We start from the raw sequence: 23,580 nt of genomic DNA, 5'->3' as shown, positions 1-23,580 counted from the left end.
GCTGCCTGGCTCCCACTCGGTTTTGCTCTGGGGCAGCAGGTATGGCCATAGAAAGCAAGCCGGTGAGTCTCTCCAGGTAGGGCTTGTTGTAACCATGTCTGCCGGACTGTTCTGAAACAGACTTTGCACACTCTCCAAGGTATGGTGAATTGGTGCTGATTTCAGAGTTGCCTGGTGGAGGAAGAGAAAGTGGATCTGCAGAGACTGAGGGGAGACGGAGAAACCCCTCTCCCCTTCTCCTCCTCAGGGCACCATGGGCAACGTCTGTCTGAGGCTCCGGGCGTACATGGAGCCCTGTCTTCCCTGCTTGTCCCAGGAGGCAGACAAGCCAGTGGTGATTGAGAATCCAGGGGCCCGTTCCTCCCCTGACACTCCCCGGTCACAGAGGCAGGAGCCAGAGACAAGCCAGGGCCGCTACTTTGTGGCTCTGTTCGATTATCAGGCTCGAACCGCAGAGGACCTGAGTTTCCGTGCAGGCGACAAACTCCAAGTCCTGGACACTTCCCATGAGGGCTGGTGGTTTGCCAGACGCTTGGAGAAAAGAGGAGATGGCTCCAGGCAGCAACTGCAGGGTTATATTCCTTCTAACTATGTGGCCGAGGACAGGAGCCTACAGGCAGAGCCGTGAGTAGTACAAACCCACACTTTATTTCTCAACTCTCTGAGGGCCAGTTAATGAGTTTTCCTTCCTACGTCTCTACAACCTCCTAATTTTCAAAGAGCTACCTAGAAAGTATGAGGAAGTACTGGCAAGAACCCACTAATTGAAACACACCTCCCCCTGCTAGTTGAGAGTGAAACTGGCAAGTAATTGTTTTTGAAATAACTTCAATTAGAGTATGTATACCCACAGAACCCGGGTGCATTTTCAAAAACAAACAAATGATGCATATTATATTTTACCTTCTCTTTGGCTGTAAAATAACTCATGCCTCACTTTAACAACAGAACTGCATCTCATTTGCAGGTAAATCATAAGAACTTCCCCAAATCATACTTTCAAATCTAAAGTTCAGCTCTTTCTCTCTCTCTCTTTAAGTACTAAAGCATTCCAGGGCAATACTTCAACTCTAGCTTTAACTCTAATCCTAATCCCTTTCATTCTGATAGGCACACAAATGGCTAACTGACAAAGAAGATAGCATTTAGAAAACATTAATTTTTTCAGTGGAATCATGACAGGTATACATTTTTTAAATTCCCAGATCTTGAGGTGTGCTACCCAAGTTATAATATCTTTTATTTTTTTATTATAGTTAGAAACTGACCAGCTACAGACATTTAGTAAGTTTTAACAAGAAAAATAATGACATTTCCCTGGAGGACAAGATAAAGATTTCATCCTGGTATTTGAATAAATCCTATGAACTATAGTGGAACAAAAGAGGAAAATTTTATGTACTTATTCGCTTCATCCGTCCATCATCCATCCATCCATCCATCCATCCATCCATCCATCCATCCATCCATCTATTCATTCATCCCAGTGCCAGGCACAGTAGTGGGCATGGTGAGCATGGGAGGGAAAGGTTATGCTAGTTATGGTTGAACATGAAGTGGATAAAGCACAGTGTTGATAATAAATGCTTGGGGTCTGGTGGGTGAGCAAGCAAATGGAGACCATTGTCGGCTCCAATCTTGTTGCTGCTTGGTTCCAATACTACCCAAGACTGGGAATGTATCTCAGGAAATGGACTCATTTTATAGAATGGTTCCTTAATAGAACCACTGGGGATTCATTCACATTCTCATGTAAGTGCTGCTTCTTTTTATGTGAGCCATAGCATCCCTTACTGGTCCAGGGAATAAAATGGTAAGGAACAGCCATGGAACATTGTTGCTGTTTTCCAAACACATACATCCAAATATGAAGGAAGATTGGTGATCTTTGAGATTCTTTCCAATACCAAGAGCCTATAAATGTTAAGAAGGGTCTTAATCTATGCCTAAATAGAAATGAATTAAAATTTAGACTTTTGATGAATGGAATCGATTAGTTGTCAAATGAGAAAATCACCTGTGTGAGCATTTGTTTTCTGTGATAATCTACAGGAATTATCTTTACTTATTCATTGAATGCTTACTTATGTGCATTTATGTGCATCACTACTATGTAATGTATGTCATTATGCACATTTTATATTTAGCGTAACATGTATATTATTAGAATAAGCACTACAATGTTAATATTTAGTGCCTCACATTCATAACCACCTAGTTTTAAATACTGTATATTCATTTAACTGCTAGGGCCTTTGTTTCCTTATCTGTAGGGTCTCTGGTATTGCCTAGACCTCTGGATTTCCTGATTATCTGGCAACACAAGCTCTTATGTTTCATATGTAGTAGTTCAGCTACATTCACACTTGACAGAATTATAAATGATGAAGAAAGCAGTGCACTAAAATAAGACAAGCAATCCAAACATGATCACATTTTGGGTAAAAGGCTTGAGCACAGTGTCCATACTAACTTAGATTCTCTTTGCTACAAACGCAGAATACGGCAACTAAAGTTGTAGCTGTACTTTGATTCTCAGGGGCTGTCTGTGGCTGAAAATACTTTTTTTCTCTGCACATAACTCCTGACCTTTCCTCCTGGAGTTGTTTCTCAGCAGTGTTCATACTTGTCACTACCATCTTAGATGTCTGTAGTAGTGAGCTTCCCTAGGGATCCTCACATCCACTGGAAAAAAATGTGATGCTCAGAAGATGCTGCCACACTGACTCCTGGTCAGGACAGGCTACTTGTTTCCTTTTACATGTACACCATGGGCTTCACCTGTGAACCCAGGTTACTTCCAAAGGTTCTTGCTGCCATATGACTAAATTGCTTCAATACTTGTAGTGCAAATAGCTGTAGCCTCTGAAATTCCACTCCATTTCAAACAGAAGTGATTTCAACCCAGCAGTCTTCTGAGTGGGAGTGTCCAAGCAGATCATACAGTGCTTTAATGAATGAATTAAATAAAACAACTTCTTTTAATATCTTTCCTTTAGTGAGTTTTTCAAACTTATACTTTATTTTTCTTTATGAATATTGTACATTTTATTTTATAGTAAGCTCAGTAAATAAAATTAAGTGAAGATTATTGTTTATATTCATGTGTGTGAGATGAGTAGGCAGTGCAAAAACAATGAAAGTTGTCATCGAATTCCTGATTAGACCAGTTTAATGCAATGTATATTAGTATTCATCTATTTATGTTTTTATTCTTGATTTTCATTAATAGGAAAACTGCGCAGATAATTCTGGAGTTATAAGTACCAGGGCAAGTCAGTTGAAGATTTTAGTTTTTGTCAGCATCACGCTCTCTCAAGTGAGCAAACCGGCCATCTCTATATAGGGATCTGAACCCGTGGCCATGGTGTCATCAGCACCACCCTCTCCCAAGTGAGCCACGGGCTGGCCCCAAGATTTTAGTTTTTGGTTGGTTTTTTTTTTCGTGACCGGCACTCAGCCAGTGAGTGCACCGGTCAGTCCTATATAGGATCCGAACCCGCGGCGGGAGCGTTGCCGCGCTCCCAGCGCAACTCTACCAAGTGCGCCACTGGCTCGGCCCTGGTTTGTTTTTTAATACTTGGAAATAGAGATGTTGAAGAAAGAACTAGAATATTGTTAAAAGAAACCAATTTGCTAATGAATGATTATTCCACTTAGAAATGCTTTACCTTTTCTGAATATCTTACATTAGGTTATGTAATAATCCAATTCTTAAAGATTTATTTTGTCTCTATGAAGTATCGTTATATTTATTTTATCTTTGATTTAAATTTATTCCTAGATCTTTTTATAGATGAGTGTTTTTCTTCAACATCATCAATATGAAATGCTTCAAAAACCTCACTCTTGGGGTCTTATTACTCAGACCTTCTTTAAAATATTTTATTCACAGTGTCTTTAAAGATATAGTTAAAGTTCATCCAGAAAATAATGGCATGGAAATTACATCCAAATATTGGAGCCAAGAATAATGGATTTAAATTCCATTGCTTTTATTGTAAAAAATTCAAGCATTACAATATATTGATGAAAATCAAATTATCAGCAATAGTATAATTTACATGTAGTACCATTTATCTACAAAGAGTTTAAAAAGTTGTTTGCCTAATTGTTTAAGTGTACGTTAGATATTGTCCACGTACTTTTATGTTAAATTGAACTAGGATCAGAGATGAGCTCGGTTCAGCCTCCTGGAGAGAGGACTGGTAGAAGGAGAGTAGGGTGGGTGTAACCACACAAGCCAGCAGCTGATGATTTCTGCTTCACCAATTTGACAACACAGGCTGAGGGTAGTAGTGGGAAAACTGATTTGTTTCCTCTTTGCATGTAGAAGATTCATAAGTTATGGTAACAACAATGAAATACACTTCTGAAATTCTGACTCCATAAGCTACTCAAAGGCATAAATTGAGGCTCCATTAAGAATAATCAGACCACTAAAATGATCTCTGAACTTTATTTTTTATTAAGCCCTGCAACTTTCTGTGTCATATTCTAGTGTATTTTTACTTGAGAACTGATAATTTTGTTCAGAGTCCATTCCATGAGTCTGGTATGGTGTTAGGTGAATGACTCAGCGAAGTCAGAGGAATTAGTATTTGCTTTGTTGCATGCATCATTTGCCCAGAAGGTGGGCGCTGTTGCTGCTGCTACCTCTCAGATGAGGAAAAACTGACTCGAAAGCCAAATAACCCCTCATGGAATTCAGATCAAAGTTTGAAGACTTCCTAGCTTTTCCTATGGACCTCAACACCAGGAAACACAAACTGCAAATTTAACAGGTCATTTTGTATCAAAAGGTCAATTATGAAGAGCCTAGAATTTTTCAATAATGCAAATATATCCTCCGGGTTGTGCTATGGCCCAGACAGTGTTAACTTTTTTTTCTATTGTGGGTTTGGTTTTTCCTCTCAGAAATTGGTTTTATTCGATGTATACAAGTCTTAACTTTCTAAATAAAGAGAAAAATCTCCATAAAAAATTATATATATATTATTTTAAGAAGCATCTCCACACTTATGTGTGAAACAATAAAGGCTATGAAGTTTCTCTGCCTCAGAAACTTGAGGATGGAATAGCTTTATGTACCGAGAGCTAGAGGAGCCACAGTGCTGACCTTACAATGGTGCCTTTGTATCTCTTGTTAGTGCCTTAGCAAGGGAAGAAGCAAAGTACTGTATTTTGTGGAAAGTTTTTCTTCTTCTCGTATTACCATGGAAAGGTAGATTATTTCCAATTCCTCACCTAATTCTTCATTTTAGAGGCTGCTTTGAAAAATATTTGTAAATATTTGTAACTTGTAATAAATATTCGTAACTTGTAATTTTGTTGGTAGTTTATGGTAATGGGATAAAAATGTTAAAATATTATTAAGTTTGAAGGTAATGGAATTTATCTCCATCTGTTTAGGGCATATTTTCATATTCATGCTCCTTTTTAATGCGTCAGACTAAAATCTTTCAAGATTTTATCTAATTTCAGATCACTGCCATTGTCTGGCTTGAAGAAAGTAGTGTGGTGAAATAAAGTGGTATATTCTTGGAGAGATTCTTCCATCACCATTCTAGAACAGAGTGAAGCTTCACTATTTAGTGATGTGACTACTGCTGAATTTAACGATTATTGAATACAAGTTGTACACAGTGTTTCTAGTCATTTTTAACCTAGATGTCAGTAAATTTCTTTCTCAGCTGGGATGTGAAGCCAGCTTTTAAATCTTAATTTCATTAAAGGTAGAGAAACAATGTGGTTTAAAAATTAAAATTACTATTAATAAATAAATAAAAGTCGTCAAACTATTCATAAACTAATCTGATGTAATAGATGTTATCTACTTTGAGAAGTTTAAATCACCAGGGAATCACCTATGGGCTATCAATCCCACAGTTGTTCTTTTTCCAGATTATTTATTTTTTCTCTTTGTGCACACCAAGTTTTCTTTCTTTTTTTTATTTTTTGGCAAAGCAAGTTTTCGAGGGAGACTAAATTCATGTGTTGAAATGAAAATAATGTGTTTTCAGTTTTTCTCCTTTAACACAAAGTATACTTAAATACTATAGTTTCAGAAACAAAGAAGAGGTTTACATGTATAAGTAAAATACAGTGTAAGTACACATATGGTTGTCAATCAAATCAAATGTTTTGCATAAGAATTTTAGGACAAATGATTCAAAGCAACCAAAACAATGTTTAGATGCCATGGGATTAGTTAGGAAAGTCTATTATTAAATGACTGCATTATCTTTAGAGCTATGATGTATTCTATTTTCCCCATTTTTTGAATTATTTGTCATTATATGTTATTTATCATGATGTAAAATAACAATATGAGAAATATGTTGTTAAAATAATTTATCGAAAACTTTCATCCCAAGTTAATATTATATAATTTTTCATGTTAGTATAACTGTAGTATATTTATGCTAATATAACTGTAGTTATCTCAGTTTGTTATATAATAAATTTTTACATACATTGTCACCACTTAAAAAAAAAACTTAAAGTAAATTTTTTAAGAATAATGGCAAAGTCACAGAAGTGAAGTAAAGAGGAACCAACTGAACTACATTAAAATCACAGCCAAAGTTTAATAGCAATTAAAAGTAGTTAATTAATAGCAGTAAAACTTGATTATGTGCATCTCAAATACCTTTGAGAAACAATGTAGTGACATAGTATACTATCATTAAAATAAGTCAGCAGTCATCTTTTCTAAGAAAAGTAATAAACTGGATAACAATGTGCAAGTTTCAATTGCAATGTGTCATTCAGAGACACTCTCTGTTTAGTAAAAACAATTTTTTCTTTTGAGGTTTTCAACAAATTATTAACAATGGAAAAAATTTAGGTGAGTGAAATAAGTCATAAACTATTGAGCTTCAATCTTAAAGATTAGAACCTAAGTTCCAACTTGATTGAATTAATTCATTTTTTAAAAAAAACAAGGTTCTATTGGGTTCAAATTGGTTTGTTTTTGTTCAGGCAAATTCATTTAAATTCTTGGTTTGTCTCTGTAGATATATCATAGTGTTCCTTTTTTATGAATGAAAGTCAAGCATCTCACCAAACTGATGTTGCCAAAGTAGACACAAGCTTTTAAACAATAAAGTAGGACTAACTTTTGTTAGTGACTACTATGTAAAAGTAGTACTACTGTGCACTTTAATTGATCTTGGGGCTTCCAAGAGGAAAAACAAATAAACGAACAATACTTTGCCTCAATTAACTCTGGTTGTCAGCTCAGAAAATTCCCTTCAGATTTCCAACTACTAATACCACAGTGAGAATCTATATAGTAAATATAAATCAGAGAAATCTTCGAGTTCATCTTCTGGATATTTCAACTAGGTCCAAACATGCTAAACAGTGGTACAGAGTTGCTATTGAAATATAACGCTGGTCACCCTTTTTGATCTAGCCTGTGGTATACATAAGGACACAGGGTATGGGCTCAGGTGATCTGGTTTTAATTTGGCTGTAGCATTACTTAGCTGTGTAACTTTAAGCAAACTACTTCACCCCCCTGCCTCAGTTTCTCATCTATAAAATAGGAATAATAATGGCACCTATCTCATAGGATTGTTATGTGATATAAATGAGACACTTTGTGTGGAAAGGGTGCACTGTAGAGAACCTGACATGTAGTAAGGGTTTAGTAAATATTATGTATTATTTAGTTGGCAGCTTCTCCTTAACTTCTGTGTAAATGGATCATACTTTGTCACAGCCTCACTCTTGTCTGAGCTCACAATATTCTTTCCCTATAACAGGACCCCTGCACGCTGAGCATCTTTCAGTCTTTGACAGTTCTGTACTGTTGCTCACCTGCAGGCTTGGTCTTCAGATGGGCTGTTCTCTGCCTGCAACCTTCTCTTTCCTCTTCTTTTCCTGACCAACTCTAACTTATCCTCAAGTCTCACCTTGTTTGTTCCTCCCAAAACCTTTCTGGACATTTTGGAATACCCTGGGTTTTCCTGCTTAGAGCATTCTGTCATTATTGCTAATTTATTTTCTGCAAGACTATAAGCTCTGAATGGGGTGGTGGAAAGTGAAGCTTAGTGTGACGCCTTTGTGTAATAACTGGTTGGGTAAATGAATTATCAAATGAAAAATCGCTTATGTACAAATTTTAGGTCTTTAAAAGAGCAACTGACAGAGCCCCCTCTTTTCTTCAACTGTTCCTCTCTGAGTTGCCTTTTTACCTACCAGGAAAGTCTTCTTTAAAGGTATAAATCATTTTGCATTCTTTTCTCAGTGACTTGTTCATGCCTTAATTTTTGGTTAGACTCATAGTCATAAAAGCGTAATTTCCAGGCTTCCAGAAATTAGTTGCTCTAATCCATCCCAGGAGAGAAATTCTTAGGGGGTCACAGACTGATTTGAATTATTTTTTGTAATGTAGAGTAAATATCAAGCCAGGAACAGATTGTAAATCTCATTGAAATGGCATCTAAAATCAAATATACACATATTAAACTGTACTATGGTTATATATAAAGTAGAGGAATTACTGGCCAGAGCTTTTAAATGGACAGCAAACTAAAACCCAGTATACAAAATTAATGTTGTGAGGCTAGACTTGTAATTTCAGTTTTTATGCTCAACATACATAATTTCTAATTATTATATATATGAAGTGTTTTCAGCTTACTATGCTAAAAGTTTGATTCTTTACTGAATATTAATAGATTTTCACTGTTACATTTAAAAAATTACCAAACAAAATAATTATGTCTTTTTCCTAGTTTTCTTACTAATTAACTGCTAATTTCTCTGCAGCATTCTCTGACTCCCATTTTTAATGGGGTTCCTTGGCACTTCTTAGCACTGAAAGGATTGGAACAGTTTCTCAAGGGAGGGTAGTTATGCAGATTAATAGCAGCTTTAATGGTATTTCAGGGCTCCTTACAGCTATTTTCCTGAAGCCTGAAACTTCAGTATTAGTTTATGTGGCTGTTTCTTTGAAGATTAATGTAACAGAAGAATTTTGTTATAATTCATAGATGCAAATGTAGATCACGTGATCTGTATTACTTCCCTTATTGCTTATTTGAATAAATTCAGGTACTTTAATGCACCATCCCTTGTGTAAGATCTTTTCTTGTTATGTCATCTTTTTCTATGAAGTTTTTTAGTTAGATGTTTTTCTATTTAAATATTGAGTTAATTTGCATGTCAAATTCTTTAATGTTTTCATTTATGTCTTTTTTTTTTAATTCATATGGCATACTTTAATGTGCCTTTAAGTTCAGGCTAAATTTCTTAAGAAATTTTTTTCAGAATTTCTGTTCCTTTTTGAGGGTAAAATAAAAAAGCAATTGAAGAAATGTGACTACTAGGAACTTTTGAACTTTATACTAGGTATCTAATTTGAAAGGCATTTAGAATCTTATATCAAAACAAATTATTTCCATTAACACGAATGTTGCATACCACATTAGAACATGATTTGGGTGATTCAGAAGAATCCCATGTGATTTTTCTGAAAGGTCAGAAATTAGGCCAGAAATTAGCCAGTATTCTTAATAGATTTAAAGTCACTCTAATGCTATTCTGATCTCTTATATATCTTTTTGCCATTTCTAAATATTAATCAATTATGACATACCAAGATACTGTCCTGCAAGCCCCAGCATTGTGCTGCCTGCAAAGTCACTGCCTGAGAATCATTTCTCAAGGGTGTCTGTTGCACTCCTATGAAGCAGGATTCAGGACACTTTGTCTGAAGTCTTTTATATATTTCTTGTTATTGAAGAAAATAGTTTCTACAGCATTCATGTATCTATTCAACAAATTTTGTGTGTGTGTTTACTCTATTAAAGGCACTGATTTTGTATTGTGGGAAATACAAAAATTAATGACAGTGCTGCTTCTCCAGAGAATTTTATAATCTCAGGAGGTGAGACTAATCAACCAAGAATGTTGTGTCAATGCTTTTCAGTAGGAACACATCTGTAGTGGTTTATAACCCATTGTAGGGAAGGAAAATACGTACCATAGAGAAGAGTGGAATCATTTCAGTAAGTGGGTGTCAGAAAGGACTCATTAGAAGATTGGAGGGCATGATTTTTTTTAATGCAATTTTTTTAAAAAAAATTATTGATTATATATATTCATGGGGCACAGAGCTGACCATCAACACCTGTGCCCAAAATGTGGTGATCAGATCAGTACTATCAGCATGTCCACCACCTCAAATTGCAATTATTCCCCGTGTTGGGGGGTATGATTTTGGAGAGCATGTAAGGCAGTAGGGCTGTAAGGCCCATTTTCTTATCACTATTGTTAGGGTTAGAAAATTGAAACTGAAATAAATTCAAGACCATTCTTATCTGGCAAATAGTAGAGGCAAAACTACAAATTATATGTAGGAGAAGAGAAAGAGACTGGAATAAATGATTTGGAACCAAGGGAAACATTAAGAGAAACATACATTTTATACAGTAATTTTTATTGGGGAGGGGGGATGGTTGAAGCAAAGAAGAAGATAATACATTCAGTTTTAGGTATGTCAATGAAAATGTCAAGGAAAAATTTAGAAACACAAAACTCAAATCAAAGATACAAGTCTTTTCTGTAAAGATGGATTATGAAGTAATTCACCCTGAGGTGTTATAGATGTCACAGTAATATAGGAATCGTAGAGTATTGCAGATGTCACAAGGATTATAAGAACCATATGGTGAGAATCTAAGAAACAGGAGAAAGGAAGCACAGATCAAATCTTTAGAAATGCTCCTAGTTTAGGTGACTAAGTGTGGTGTGTAGATTGCAGAAATTGTCCAATTTTTTCATGACTCCTTGCATCCATACTTTTTGGTACTCTCCTCCCACACTGACTCTCAGCTTGGACAGGTGATTTACTTTAACCAGTGGGACAGTAGCAAATGTGACAAAAGCAGAGACTTGAAAAGTACTTACACTTGGGGCTTGCTTTCTCACTGCTTTTGGAGATCTGCAAGTACCATGAAAAAATACAAGCAAACCTCCAGAGGGATGAGAGACCATGTGAAGAGAGACCCTACTAATCCCAGTGGACTCACTAGCCAACTGGAGACTGAAGGTCAGGCTCAGCGAAGTTCAGTGGAGCCCATTCTAAATTATCAACCTTTATTCCTGAGCTAACTAAATAGTTGTTATGAAGCAATACTTCATTAATACACAGAAAGAGAAGAGCCGCTGAAAGAAACAATGAAAAAGAATTTAGGAAAGAAGAAGAAAAACAAAGAGCATCTTTTTCAAAGCAAGAAGATAAAATGTTAAGAAGAAGTGTGGGGTCAAATGCTAAAGAAAGGTCAAGGTAATGAGAAAGAGATAAAGACCATTCGGTTTGCTGGAGGATTATTGGTGACGCTAAAATGCAGTTTTGTAAAGTAGTGATGTGTGATGGCATGCGGTAAAGAGGCAGAGTTATAAAGGGGAACTGCCTGTTCTGTCTGGGACTCTGCACTGGGAGGTTTAGCCATAGAAAAAGTATTGTATGGTAGGGCTCCACATATCGGACTTAGGTCTATCCTGAGAATCAGAGCAGAGGGCTTTAAGCAAAAGCAGAAAAGACAATGGAACCCAGCTGCCTCTGTCTCTGAGCAGAGTCTTAAGGGTCCTAAAGGTGCTATGTCTGTCTGGTTAGGATTTATAGATTTCACCCTTTCTAGGGCCGAAAACTTGGTGGACATTCAGTATTCTCTGGTAGGTTGGATATTTGGCAGTAGGAAGTTGGGGTAGAGTGAGAATGAGTTGAGGGTTCATCTTTAGCTCCATTGATTTGGTCTTCCCAAAATTGATAGAAAAATTCCCCCGATTTTTTTTTTTTTTTAACAAAAATTGTTAAAAATATTTCTCTTGTGTGCTATACTTTCAGATTTGGGAGTCATGTTGTTGGAAGTGAGCTCAGTCCTAGGTCCTAATATAGAGACAGCAAATACATGTAACCTTTAAGGAAGTTTGTAAAGGAAACTTCACAGTACAGATAGAGGACAGTAGATTAAAGAGGCATCTGGATCAGAACTTACTTGGAAATACTGTGTCAGGTTAACAGCTTCTTAAAAATACTTCAGTATTTAGTTGTATACCTTATATTTACACTTTTAATACTTTTTTTCTATAATATACTAGTAGCACTATTTTATGAAACAAAAAGAATGTACGAGACTCACCTATTCTGGTAATTTTTTATATACAAGAGCAATACATGGTCCTCTTTGCACTTCCTGGAAGACAGATGAATAATAGGTTAGGTAAGCCCTCGTTTTCTTCTCTGGTATACTGTAGTTATAGAGTACTTCTCTGTTCAGCGACAGGCTGTTATAATACAGTGAGGTTTCAGATAAAAACAATACAAAAGTGACTCAGTAACTTGTAGCTGTGTTACGCAATAGTTTATAGCAAAACAGGAAGATACTGGTTTTGATGCTTAATCACTTTGAACTTTGTGCTGTGTTTTATCAAAATTCTAAATTAGAGAAGCAGTAGTTTAGGAAAATGGAAAGTCATGCTGTTGATTTAGTTGGTCCTCATAAAATGATAGGAAGCAAAACAGTTACATGATAATTAGTAGAGACCGAATAACTCCAATAGATGATTTTTCACTCATGAAAATTTTGGTGCTTAACCAATTTCTACTATCTTTTAAAGCATGAATATCCGCTTACATTTTTAGTATTGCATACAAAGTATTCTAGTTTATCAATGATTTTTTAAACTTTTTATCTTCTAAAAATATATTTGATAAATACAAAAGAATATGTGTGATTTTCAGGTAAGTTTTAAAGCATAATAAGCATAGTAATGATTAATGAACATTCAGCTAGTCCAAGACTTAAACTGTTACTAATAATGAGTCTTTGAGTTCCTTTGATCCCTTCCTCACAATAAAACATTTTTTTTCCAGAAAATGTTGACAGCAATTCAATTTCTAATAGCAAAAGACTGGAATCAGGTCAAATGTCCACTAATGGGAGAGGGATGATTTATGGTTTATTTATTCAATGAAATGTTATGCAATAGTGAAAATAATGAATTGAGTGGCATGCAACAACATGGATGACATTTGGAAACATAATTTTCAGTGAAAAAAAAGTTTCAAGAGATTACATATAATATGATTCTATTTTTATAAAGTACAAGCATATAGGTTAGTAAGCTACAAAATAAAGTAGGGGAATGACAAGCAGATTGTTATTTGATTTACTCATCTGAGTATTGTATATTCTACTGCTGTAGACCATTTAAAGAAATTATTAAAAGTCACTTATGCCATGAAACATAAAGTGTAGTAAGTATGCTGCCATAAGGTCAAATATAGATATTATGATTGAGCATGTGTGGTTCACGACTCTACCTTCCTCACAAAATTTTCACTGAATTATCCTTTAATATTATGCTCCTAACATAAATAAGAAAGATATAAAAAGAGATGGCTTTTGCAGTTTTTGTTGTTATTATTCACTATGAATTTTAAGACCTCCCCTGCCTCCATTCTAATGAAAAGAATTCTTAACCTGTAGAACATGGATTCTTAGGGGTTCCAAAGATAGGCTTGAGACAGTCCATGAACCCTCGGTAAATGTATATACAATCTGTGTAATGTTTTTAGTATAAGAGGTTTTAGGTTTTATGATATTTTAAAAGGAATTATGTTAAAAAGTATAAGAAGGTGTGTTCTAAAATTAGTATGGGCAAAAGTTTAAGGTTTGTTTCTCTTAAAAAATTGATTTGCTTCCTTATAGCAGATAGTAAGAACTTATTACACATCACAGTGTTCTTTCTTCTTACCTAATAGGAAGTTCAGAGTCCACTTAAATGCTTATCAATAATAACCGTAGTTGACCTTAAGTCTGTCTTATTTTCTTCCTTCTCTTACTCTATTTCTTTTTTTGAATCCTTTTTTTAATTCCTGTTCTGTACAATGTACATCAAGCTTTTTAGGTGTCTGTTATTGTAACCTACTTTAATACATAAATAATAATCAGTCTAATTGTAAAACATTTCACATTTTAGAACTTTATGTATAAAAAGGGTATTATATCTTAATATAAATACTAATTAAAAAATACATTTTAAAAAAATTGTCTGTCAGCCTGGCTGGTTAGCTCAGTTGGTTAGAGCACAATGTTAGAACACCAAGGTCAAGGGTTTGGATTCCCGTACAAGTCATCCACCAAGGGAAAAAAAAATTGTCTTTATGAGTTTGGTTGGGAGACTGATTCTAAACCAAGCATGAAAGGCTGATAAAATTGCAGTTAATGACTTGGTCAAAAACCTACTCTAGACACCCCCCTCACCTGGCTCCCACTTTAATTTCCTGACTGTCATGACGGTTGGTGCTATCTTCCCTGCCTCTCAGCTTATTTCATTCCTTTCCAGTTTAAACTGGGTATATCTTTGTCTGCTGGAGAGTCTGACACAGGCGCCCTGTTCTTTCTTCTCATTTGTGTTTGTGCACATGTGTAGGACTCCATTCTGGTCATCTCTTGATCTGCAGAGCAAGGCAGGAAAGTGCCCTCTGTAGGGACTTCAACCCTGAGTGAGACTCACTTGCTTTGGAAGAGATATACAAGGTGTGGAGAAAACAATAGACACAAAGGGAAGGAAGGGACACAATGATTTAAAATGTGTGTGAAGAGGCAGATGAATTTTTAATATGCATCAGAAAAGGAGATGTAAGGAATAAACAGATGACTCCATAAGCAAAAACAAAAAGATAAGCTAACGTTTAAGGAAAATAAAGTGAGAGTATGTGAGAAACTAGAGAGAATAAGAAGGGGGACTGATGAGCAGAGATAATAGCATGCCCTGGTTGAGGAAAGACTAGACAAGGATAGTGGGCTAAGTATGGAAATAGGTCAGACAGGTATGGGTGTGCAGGAGAGTTCATGATTCTATGTCTATACTAACTGTATTTAAAACAAATTCTGGAACTTTTGCATTTGTGTTATGTAAGCATTTATATTATGAAGATTGTCACCAGATGCAATTTTTCAACTCATACTTTAATGTTGGGTATATTGTGAAGAAAATAAAATGTTAATCATTGTTAATGAAAGTGAATTAAGCCCATTTCTTCCCTCAATCTGCCTTCTTTATCATCCAAATCATCTATTACACTTTGATATTGGTTGTCTTTCACAATGTAAAACAAAACAGCATCCCACAAAAATACGGATGCCTGTAGTATAAACGGTGGAACCGAGTAAGAGACTTCAGGGACCTGAAAATGAATTGACCTCATATGCCATGGGCAAATTGGATTAAAGCAACTTAGTAGTGATATAAGAAATCTTTTACATGTGCTAATGGAAAATTGGCTATATAGGCAAGATGGTAAAACAAAAGACTTCTGTAGGGAATTAGAGTAAGTTAATAGTTTTGCTTGACTCCAAGTGATTCAGAAAGTCTCACAAATATGATATGTTTGGATGTGCCTGACATTCTCCATTAGGGCAAATCTGAAATATATGTTATTTGCTGATTTAATAGTTAAAGGAATACTATGTTAATGATAATAAAAAGCAACTTGTATTCTGCTGGCATATTCACATGTAGAGTATGAAACTGCTTTTTGAGGAGTTAAAGGAATAAATAGTTGAACATGGACCGGGGAAGGTTTACTTAAGCTTCTGCATAGTTCTAATGTTGACTTCTAGGACAGAGCTCACTAATTTCATTCAACCTATCTGTACATTTACATTTACAGTTAAGTATACTGATATTTATCTTGTAAATATATCTCACTTATTTAATACACAAAACACTTTTTTCTTTTAAAAAGGAATATTGTCAGTTTATTTGATTTTGAAAATAACTAAAGAAACTAATCTTCCTCAAATGCAAGGGAAAAACATCTCGCAGGAATCTTTGCTGAACAGTTCAAGGAAGATGGGATATTGCAAAAATCGTTTTGTTTTAACATATCTTACTGCATCATTGCATACTGATAGATTGATGAGAACACTTAGTGATTTAGTTTTGTGTAGGAGGTATTATGAGAAAAATGACCCTAACTTATTTTTCAAACCTAAGTTTTTAGTTACCCATTTGACATATTTTAGCAACTTTTGATTGCTATAATTTTGTGCCACAGTAGAGAAATAGGAGTATAAATAATGAATAGCTTAGTTTGATCCACCAGAAAGTACGTATATTTATGGAGGGCAACCCAAGTAATTGGTTTACTGCATTCGGGAAGCTTACCTTACCTAATGGATCTCAGCCACTGCTGAAAGAGCGGAGAGAACTGTCCCTGTTACTTGAGGATTTGTCATAAAAAGAGGCTTTGAGCAAAGAAGGAAACTTTTTTGAGCAAAGAAGGAAACTTTTTTGTTTCTTCTTAAATTGCTGATCTATTTTCAGAAACAAAGTATTTGCTCAAACTTATTAAACAAGAGAGCAGACAGCTTTCCCCCTATCCTTTCCTTTCCTGTCCAGACACTTTTCCTAGAATGGACAACTGAAATCAAATCATGTTAAATGGAACTGAGAGGTAATGGTGATTGAGAAAGAGAGCCAGATAAAAGAAAGAAAATAGAATGTCATTAACACATTTTTTTTCTTAACATGATGTAGATTAGGTTTCTTCATTTGCAACTGAAATAGCTCTAGTCAGTAAAGACTTCATGTTTCTTAAAAAAAATAGATGGAATGAGTGATGGAGGAGAATTATGACACGAATAAGGGAGGGGAAGGCAATACTTAAATTTCTATTGCAAGGGCAAGCTGCAAGTGCCGAACAATCGCTGTGAATGCTTTTCTCTACTGTAAATAGAAAACATAGAAACAGACATTCACCTGCTCACTATTTATTCGTGCATAGTTGTTGCAACACAAAAAACTCAGTACCTGTTAGTTTAACCACCAATATTGAAAAAAAAAAATCACTACAGTGAGAATTAAGGAAAACATTTAAGAGTAACTCTATTAAGAGGCTAATGAGTTGAAAGTTTGACTTTAAGGAGTAGCTGCATGACTTATATGACAATTTTTCTTGCTTCTTCCTTTTATTGATTCAAGCATTTGTTACATTTAATTTAAATTTACTAGCTATCATGCACTAATACTTTGCTAGTCAAATATATTAGCATATTATAACTTTGAAACAGAATTTTCAATCTATATTAAGGGGTAGGGTTTCTGAAAGTATGCTTTTGATGGATGGCTAGAAGTGAATAATGGTTGTGGCTATATTGGAAAAGAATAAAAATGTAAACAAGTTTAGAATGTGCATGATTCTTAAGCATTCTGTGGGCTCAACTGAAATTGGATATATGGGTATTGATGTCTTATAAAAATTCTTGACCTCTCTTTAGTTCACGACTGTAATTTAAATTCTGGTTAGTAAAGAATTAAATTATTTTTTAGAACCAATTTCCTCTTGGGAGGCTAACCAGCAGCAAACAAAATCAATATTCTTAATTATTAAAGACAAGTCTTGACTCCACTACCCCTCTGGCCATTGCACATGAATCTCCTCCGCCATATAGCAAAACTCTTTGAACAAGTTGCCTATACCAGGGGACCTATTTCTTTCTTCTGTCTATCTCTTTCTCATTTTAAATATTTTTATTATGGAAATTCTCAAACATTTACAAAAGTACAGAAGACAGTACCCCCATGTACCATCACTAAACTTCAACAATTAGCAACACATGGTAATCTTATCTCATCTTTATATTTTGTCTTCCCATCTTCACCCCCATCCTACTATTGTATTATTTTGAAGCAAATCCTGGACATCATATAATTCTACCTGTAAATTCTCTTGTAGGTATCTCTAAAAGACATGAAACACCCTTAATAAACAAATAAACATAATTACAATATAATGATTACTCCTGAAAAATAAAATAACCCTAATATCATCAAATATCCAGTCAGTGTGAAACATCTTGTTAAAAAAAAAAGTCTTATGGTTTGTTTTTTATGATTTGTTTATTTGAATCCAAATTTTTGTGGATTTATTTTGTGATTTGTTTGTAAATCCAAATAATGTCCATTCATTACAATTGATTTTTCTCTTTTAATTTCTTTTAATATGGATCCCCTGCTCTATGTCTTTTTCCTTGCAGTTTATTTTCTTTGCCTATAGAGTTTCCCACAATCTGAATTTTGCTAATTTATTCTCTCTTGAACTTTCTGCAATTAGACTTTTACTCTTACACTACTCCGGGAAGCTGCTTGCATCAAAGGTAACTCCATTGCAAAACCTGTTGGTCAGTTATTACTCCTCATTTTAGTTATCTTATCAATATTATTCAACACACTTGATAACTCCATCATCTTTATTATACTTCCTTTAATTGATCTCCAGGACAGTCACACACCTTGTTTCCTCCTATATCACTGGCTGAGACTTTTTTTTGCTGGTTCCTTTTTCTCTTTCTGACTGCTAAATGTGGGAGTTTCCCAGAGCTCTAACCTTGGTCCTCTCCTCTATCTGCCCTCACTTTCTTGGTCATCTCATTCAATTTCAGACATTTATATGGAACAATAAAAGACCACGAATAGCCAAAGCAATGCTCAGCAAAAAAAATAAAGCTGGAGGCATAACACTACCTGACTTTAAGCTATACTACAAAGCTATAATAACCAAAACAGTATGGTACTGGCATAAAAACAGACACACTGACCAATGGAATAGAATAGAGAATCCACAAATCAACCCACACACTTACTGCCATCTGATCTTTGACAAAGGCACCAAGCCTATTCACTGGGGAAGGGACTGCCTCTTCAGCAAGTGGTGCTGGGATAACTGGATATCGATATGCAGGAGAATGAATCTAGATCCATACCTCTCACCATATACTAAAATCAACTCAAAATGGATTAAGGATTTAAATATACACCCTGAAACAATAAAACTTCTTAAAGAAAACATAGGAGAAACACTTCAGGAAATAGGACTGGGCACAGACTTCATGAATACGACCCCAAAAGCACGGGCAACCAAAGGAAAAATAAACAAATGGGATTATATCAAACTAAAAAGCTTCTGCACAGCAAAAGAGACAATTAAAAGAGTTAAAAGACAACCAACAGAGTGGGAGAAAATATTTGCAAAATATACATCTGACAAAGGATTAATATCCAGAATATATAAGGAACTCAAACAACTTTACAAGAAGAAAAGAAGCAACCCAATTAAAAAATGGGCAAAAGAGCTAAGTAGGCATTTCTCTAAGGAAGATATCCAAATGGCCAACAGACATATGAAAAAATGCTCAACATCACTCAGCATCCGGGAAATGCAAATCAAAACCACGTTGAGATACCATCTAACCCCAGTTAGGATGGCTAAAATCCAAAAGACTCTGAACGATAAATGCTGGCGAGGCTGCGGAGAAAAAGGAACTCTCATACATTGTTGGTGGGACTGCAAAATGGTGCAGCCTCTATGGAAAATGGTATGGAGGTTCCTTAAACAATTGCAAATAGATCTACCATACGACCCAGCCATCCCACTGTTGGGAATATACCCAGAGGAATGGAAATCATCAAGTCGAAGGTATACCTGTTCCCCAATGTTCATCGCAGCACTCTTTACAATAGCCAAGAGTTGGAACCAGCCCAAATGCCCATCATCAGAGGAGTGGATACAGAAAATGTGGTACATCTACACAATGGAATACTACTCAGCTATAAAAACGAATGAAATACTGCCATTTGCAACAACATGGATGGACCTTGAGAGAATTATATTAAGTGAAACAAGTCAGGCACAGAAAGAGAAATACCACATGTTCTCACTTATTGGAGGGAGCTAAAAATTAATATATAAATTCACACACACACACACACACACACACACACAAACCGGGGGGGGGGAAGAAGATATAACAACCACAATTATTTGAAGTTGATACAACAAGCAAACAGAAAGGACATTGTTGGGGGGGAGGGGGGGAGGGAGAAGGGAGGGAGGTTTTGGTGATGGGGAGCAATAATCAGCTACAATGTATATCGACAAAATAAAATTTAAAAAAAAAAAAAAGACACACACAAAAAATAAAAAAAGTTGGAAAAAAAAAAAAAAAACAATTTGAGTCAAGTATACTCAGTGATCTACTTGACATTGTCATATCCAAATGGAGGCTTCCAAATTCCAGACCTTTCCAATGCTTCCAAAACTGAGCTCCTCCGTTGCTCCCACAAGCCTGTCTCACAAAGTCTTCCCCAGCTCTGTCAATAGCAAGTAGCTTTCCTATTCAGGACAAATATCTTGGAATCATTCTGACTCCTGTTTTCCTTTCATACTTCACTTCAGTCAATCAGCACATCGTTTTGCCTCTACTTAGTGAGAGAGAGAGTCTCCTGACTGGCTTCTCTGATTCAGTCTATGCTCAGTCCAGCAGGCAGAGTGATTGCATTAAAATGCTAATAAATTAAAATTACTTCTCTGTTCACAGTTCTCCAGCAGCTTCCTGTCTCACTCAGAGTTAATTCCTGAGTCTCCTTGCAGTGACGTACAAGGCTCTAATGATCCCCCATTTCCACCACTGCCTTTCTGACTTCATTCCTCATTTCTCTCCCCTTGGCTTCTTCCACTTCTGCCACAAGACTTTTTTTCAGGGACAAAGTGGAGGCCTAGTTGAAAAATCATTCTGTAAAATTTTGTTTAGAGCCTAGAATTTGAATTTTATTGCATTTGTAAGAAAAAGGGAGAAAAATATCAGTATTTTAGAAATTGTGTGTTTGTATATATGATGTAGAATTACATATATTTTTGTATGAATTATATATATATTGTGTGGGAATTGTGTATGTACTTGTATATATATGTATGTTTGTATAGTATTTTTTTTAAAGGAAGATGAAATCTATTACATGTACTATATGAACCTTTACCACATACTTGCACCAGAACTTAGTGTTATTTTTCTTTTCCACCTTTGCATTTCTATTAGGTGAAAAGTAGTATCATCAAATTAATTTGCATTTTTTAAAATTAGTAGAATCGAACATATTTAGTACATTAATTGATCATTTCAAATTTTCCTTTTGTGAATTGACATTCAAGTGCTCTGCCCTTTTTTCTCTTGAATGTCTATCTTTTCTTATTCATATGGAAAGAGAACATTATAAGGAAAGTAACCATTTTCCTTTCATATATCTTGCAAATAATGTTCTTTGGTTTTGGCTTGCCTTTTAAGTTTGATTATGATGGTTTTTGCTGCACAAAGTTTTAATTTTTTATATAACACAGTCTGTCAGTCTTTTACTTCATGATTTTTTACCTGTGTTGATTTACTCAGAAAAGAATTCATTATTGTCTGCCATGCCCTCAACATTGTGGGTGAGTGTGAGAAGTGACACATGGTTCCTGACCCCAACACTTAGAATTCAGTGAGGGATTCTTTTTACCAGGAAGGAACCTTATTTGGGGATTTCTCTATTACTTTCTCTTGTGCATATTTTGTTTATCAATTTAGTTATAATTTCAGAATTATGGTGAAGCTTTATTAGAATGGAGTAATCATGAATGATTGTCTGTAAATCTGGAAAGAATGGAAAGATTGGTAAGTTGGGGGGAGTTCAAGTTACTACTTTGTTTGACTGACATCTTTTTTTTTTTTTTTCAGTCTTTAATTTATTTATTTATTTTTTTAATTTTTTTTTTAAATTTTATTTTGTCGATATACATTGTAGCTGATTATTGCTCCCCATCACCAAAACCTCCCTCCCTTCTCCCTCCCCCCCTCCCCTCCAACAATGTCCTTTCTGTTTGCTTGTTGTATCAACTTCAAATAATTGTGGTTGTTATATCTTCTTCCTCCCCCCCCCCCGGTTTGTGTGTGTGTGTGTGTGTATGTGTGTGTGTGAATTTATATATTAATTTTTAGCTCCCTCCAATAAGTGAGAACATGTGGTATTTCTCTTTCTGTGCCTGACTTGTTTCACTTAATATAATTCTCTCAAGGTCCATCCATGTTGTTGCAAATGGCAGTATTTCATTCGTTTTTATAGCTGAGTAGTATTCCATTGTGTAGATGTACCACATTTTCTGTATCCACTCCTCTGATGATGGGCATTTGGGCTGGTTCCAACTCTTGGCTATTGTAAAGAGTGCTGCGATGAACATTGGGGAACAGGTATACCTTCGACTTGATGATTTCCATTCCTCTGGGTATATTCCCAACAGTGGGATGGCTGGGTCGTATGGTAGATCTATTTGCAATTGTTTAAGGAACCTCCATACCATTTTGAGACAATAAAACTTCTTAAAGAAAACATAGGAGAAACACTTCAGGAAATAGGACTGGGCACAGACTTCATGAATACGACCCCAAAAGCACGGGCAACCAAAGGAAAAATAAACAAATGGGATTATATCAAACTAAAAAGCTTCTGCACAGCAAAAGAAACAATTAAAAGAGTTAAAAGACAAACAACAGAGTGGGAGAAAATATTTGCAAAATATACCTCTGACAAAGGATTAATATCCAGAATATATAAGGAACTCAAACAACTTTACAAGAAGAAAACAAGCAACCCAATTAAAAAATGGGCAAAAGAGCTAAGTAGGCATTTCTCTAAGGAAGATATCCAAATGGCCAACAGACATATGAAAAAATGCTCAACATCACTCAGCATCCGGGAAATGCAAATCAAAACCACATTGAGATACCATCTAACCCCAGTTAGGATGGCTAAAATCCAAAAGACTATGAATGATAAATGCTGGCGAGGCTGCGGAGAAAAAGGAACTCTCATACAGTGCTGGTGGGACTGCAAAATGGTGCAGCCTCTATGACTGACATCTTTTATTAGTCTGTCAGAAGCCACAGTGATCATCTTTCAGGAACTTAAAATATCTTAGAGTTAGGGACATTTTTCATGTGACGATCATGTCATTTCTTAAAATGAATTTTATTCTCAATCTGTTGTATCATATTTTGTGCATAAATTGGTTAAAGATAATCATGGTGTATTTTTATGACAGTTTCATTCTTCAAGGAACAAACGGAAAGAAACCTAAACTGAATCTACTGCTCACTGATCTTAATGTTATTTTGATGATGGAGATAGAGGTGACTTTGTGGAAGTCCATGGACTCCAATTCTGATTGGCTTGGATGTACACAGATCCACTGAGTTGATTCCTTACTTCCCCAAATTGTGGTGCTGGGAGGTTGGAACAGAATTAAAAGTATTGTACTCAGTGTGATTTCCTTATTTCTCTGCCCTCCAAATTGTTAAAGTCCAGTTTAAATCCAACTTGCTACATTACATCTCCCCTCAACCACTACAGCTAGATGTGATTTTCCTCTTCTCTGAAATTCACTTAAGTATTTTTGGCACTTAATCATACGTTGTCTTATGATGACGTTTTTTAATATTACTGAAAACATTTTCCGTGTTATATATATAGCAAATTTAAAAATATCTCCTTAGTTTCCATGTGCATCTCTCCTATGTGAAACTGTACGTATTCTGCTTTTCTATTTTGCATTTTAAGGTACTACCCAGATTTCATATTAATTTTTCTAATTTCTATAATACTACTGTCAGTGAATGCATCATTATTTATTTAACTTTCTCTTAATAATTAACACTTAGGCTTTCTTCCACTTTTTAATTTTCT

General features: G+C 35.3%; 1 protein-coding gene across 1 annotated transcript in view; it reads left to right on the top strand.

Annotated features, from left to right (window-relative positions):
• The first annotated feature begins 253 nt into the window (after positions 1-253).
• The window catches only part of FRK (fyn related Src family tyrosine kinase), a 109,804-nt gene continuing 86,477 nt past the window's right edge, over positions 254-23,580 (top strand). The window contains exon 1 of the mRNA XM_063098353.1: positions 254-624. Coding sequence (XP_062954423.1) covers positions 254-624 — 371 coding nt within the window. The remainder of the gene's footprint in view (positions 625-23,580) is intronic.

The sequence above is a fragment of the Cynocephalus volans genome, chromosome 5, assembly GCF_027409185.1.
Source record: "Cynocephalus volans isolate mCynVol1 chromosome 5, mCynVol1.pri, whole genome shotgun sequence".
Taxonomy (NCBI): Eukaryota; Metazoa; Chordata; class Mammalia; order Dermoptera; family Cynocephalidae; genus Cynocephalus; species Cynocephalus volans.
This window is presented reverse-complemented; position numbering and strand designations above follow the sequence as displayed.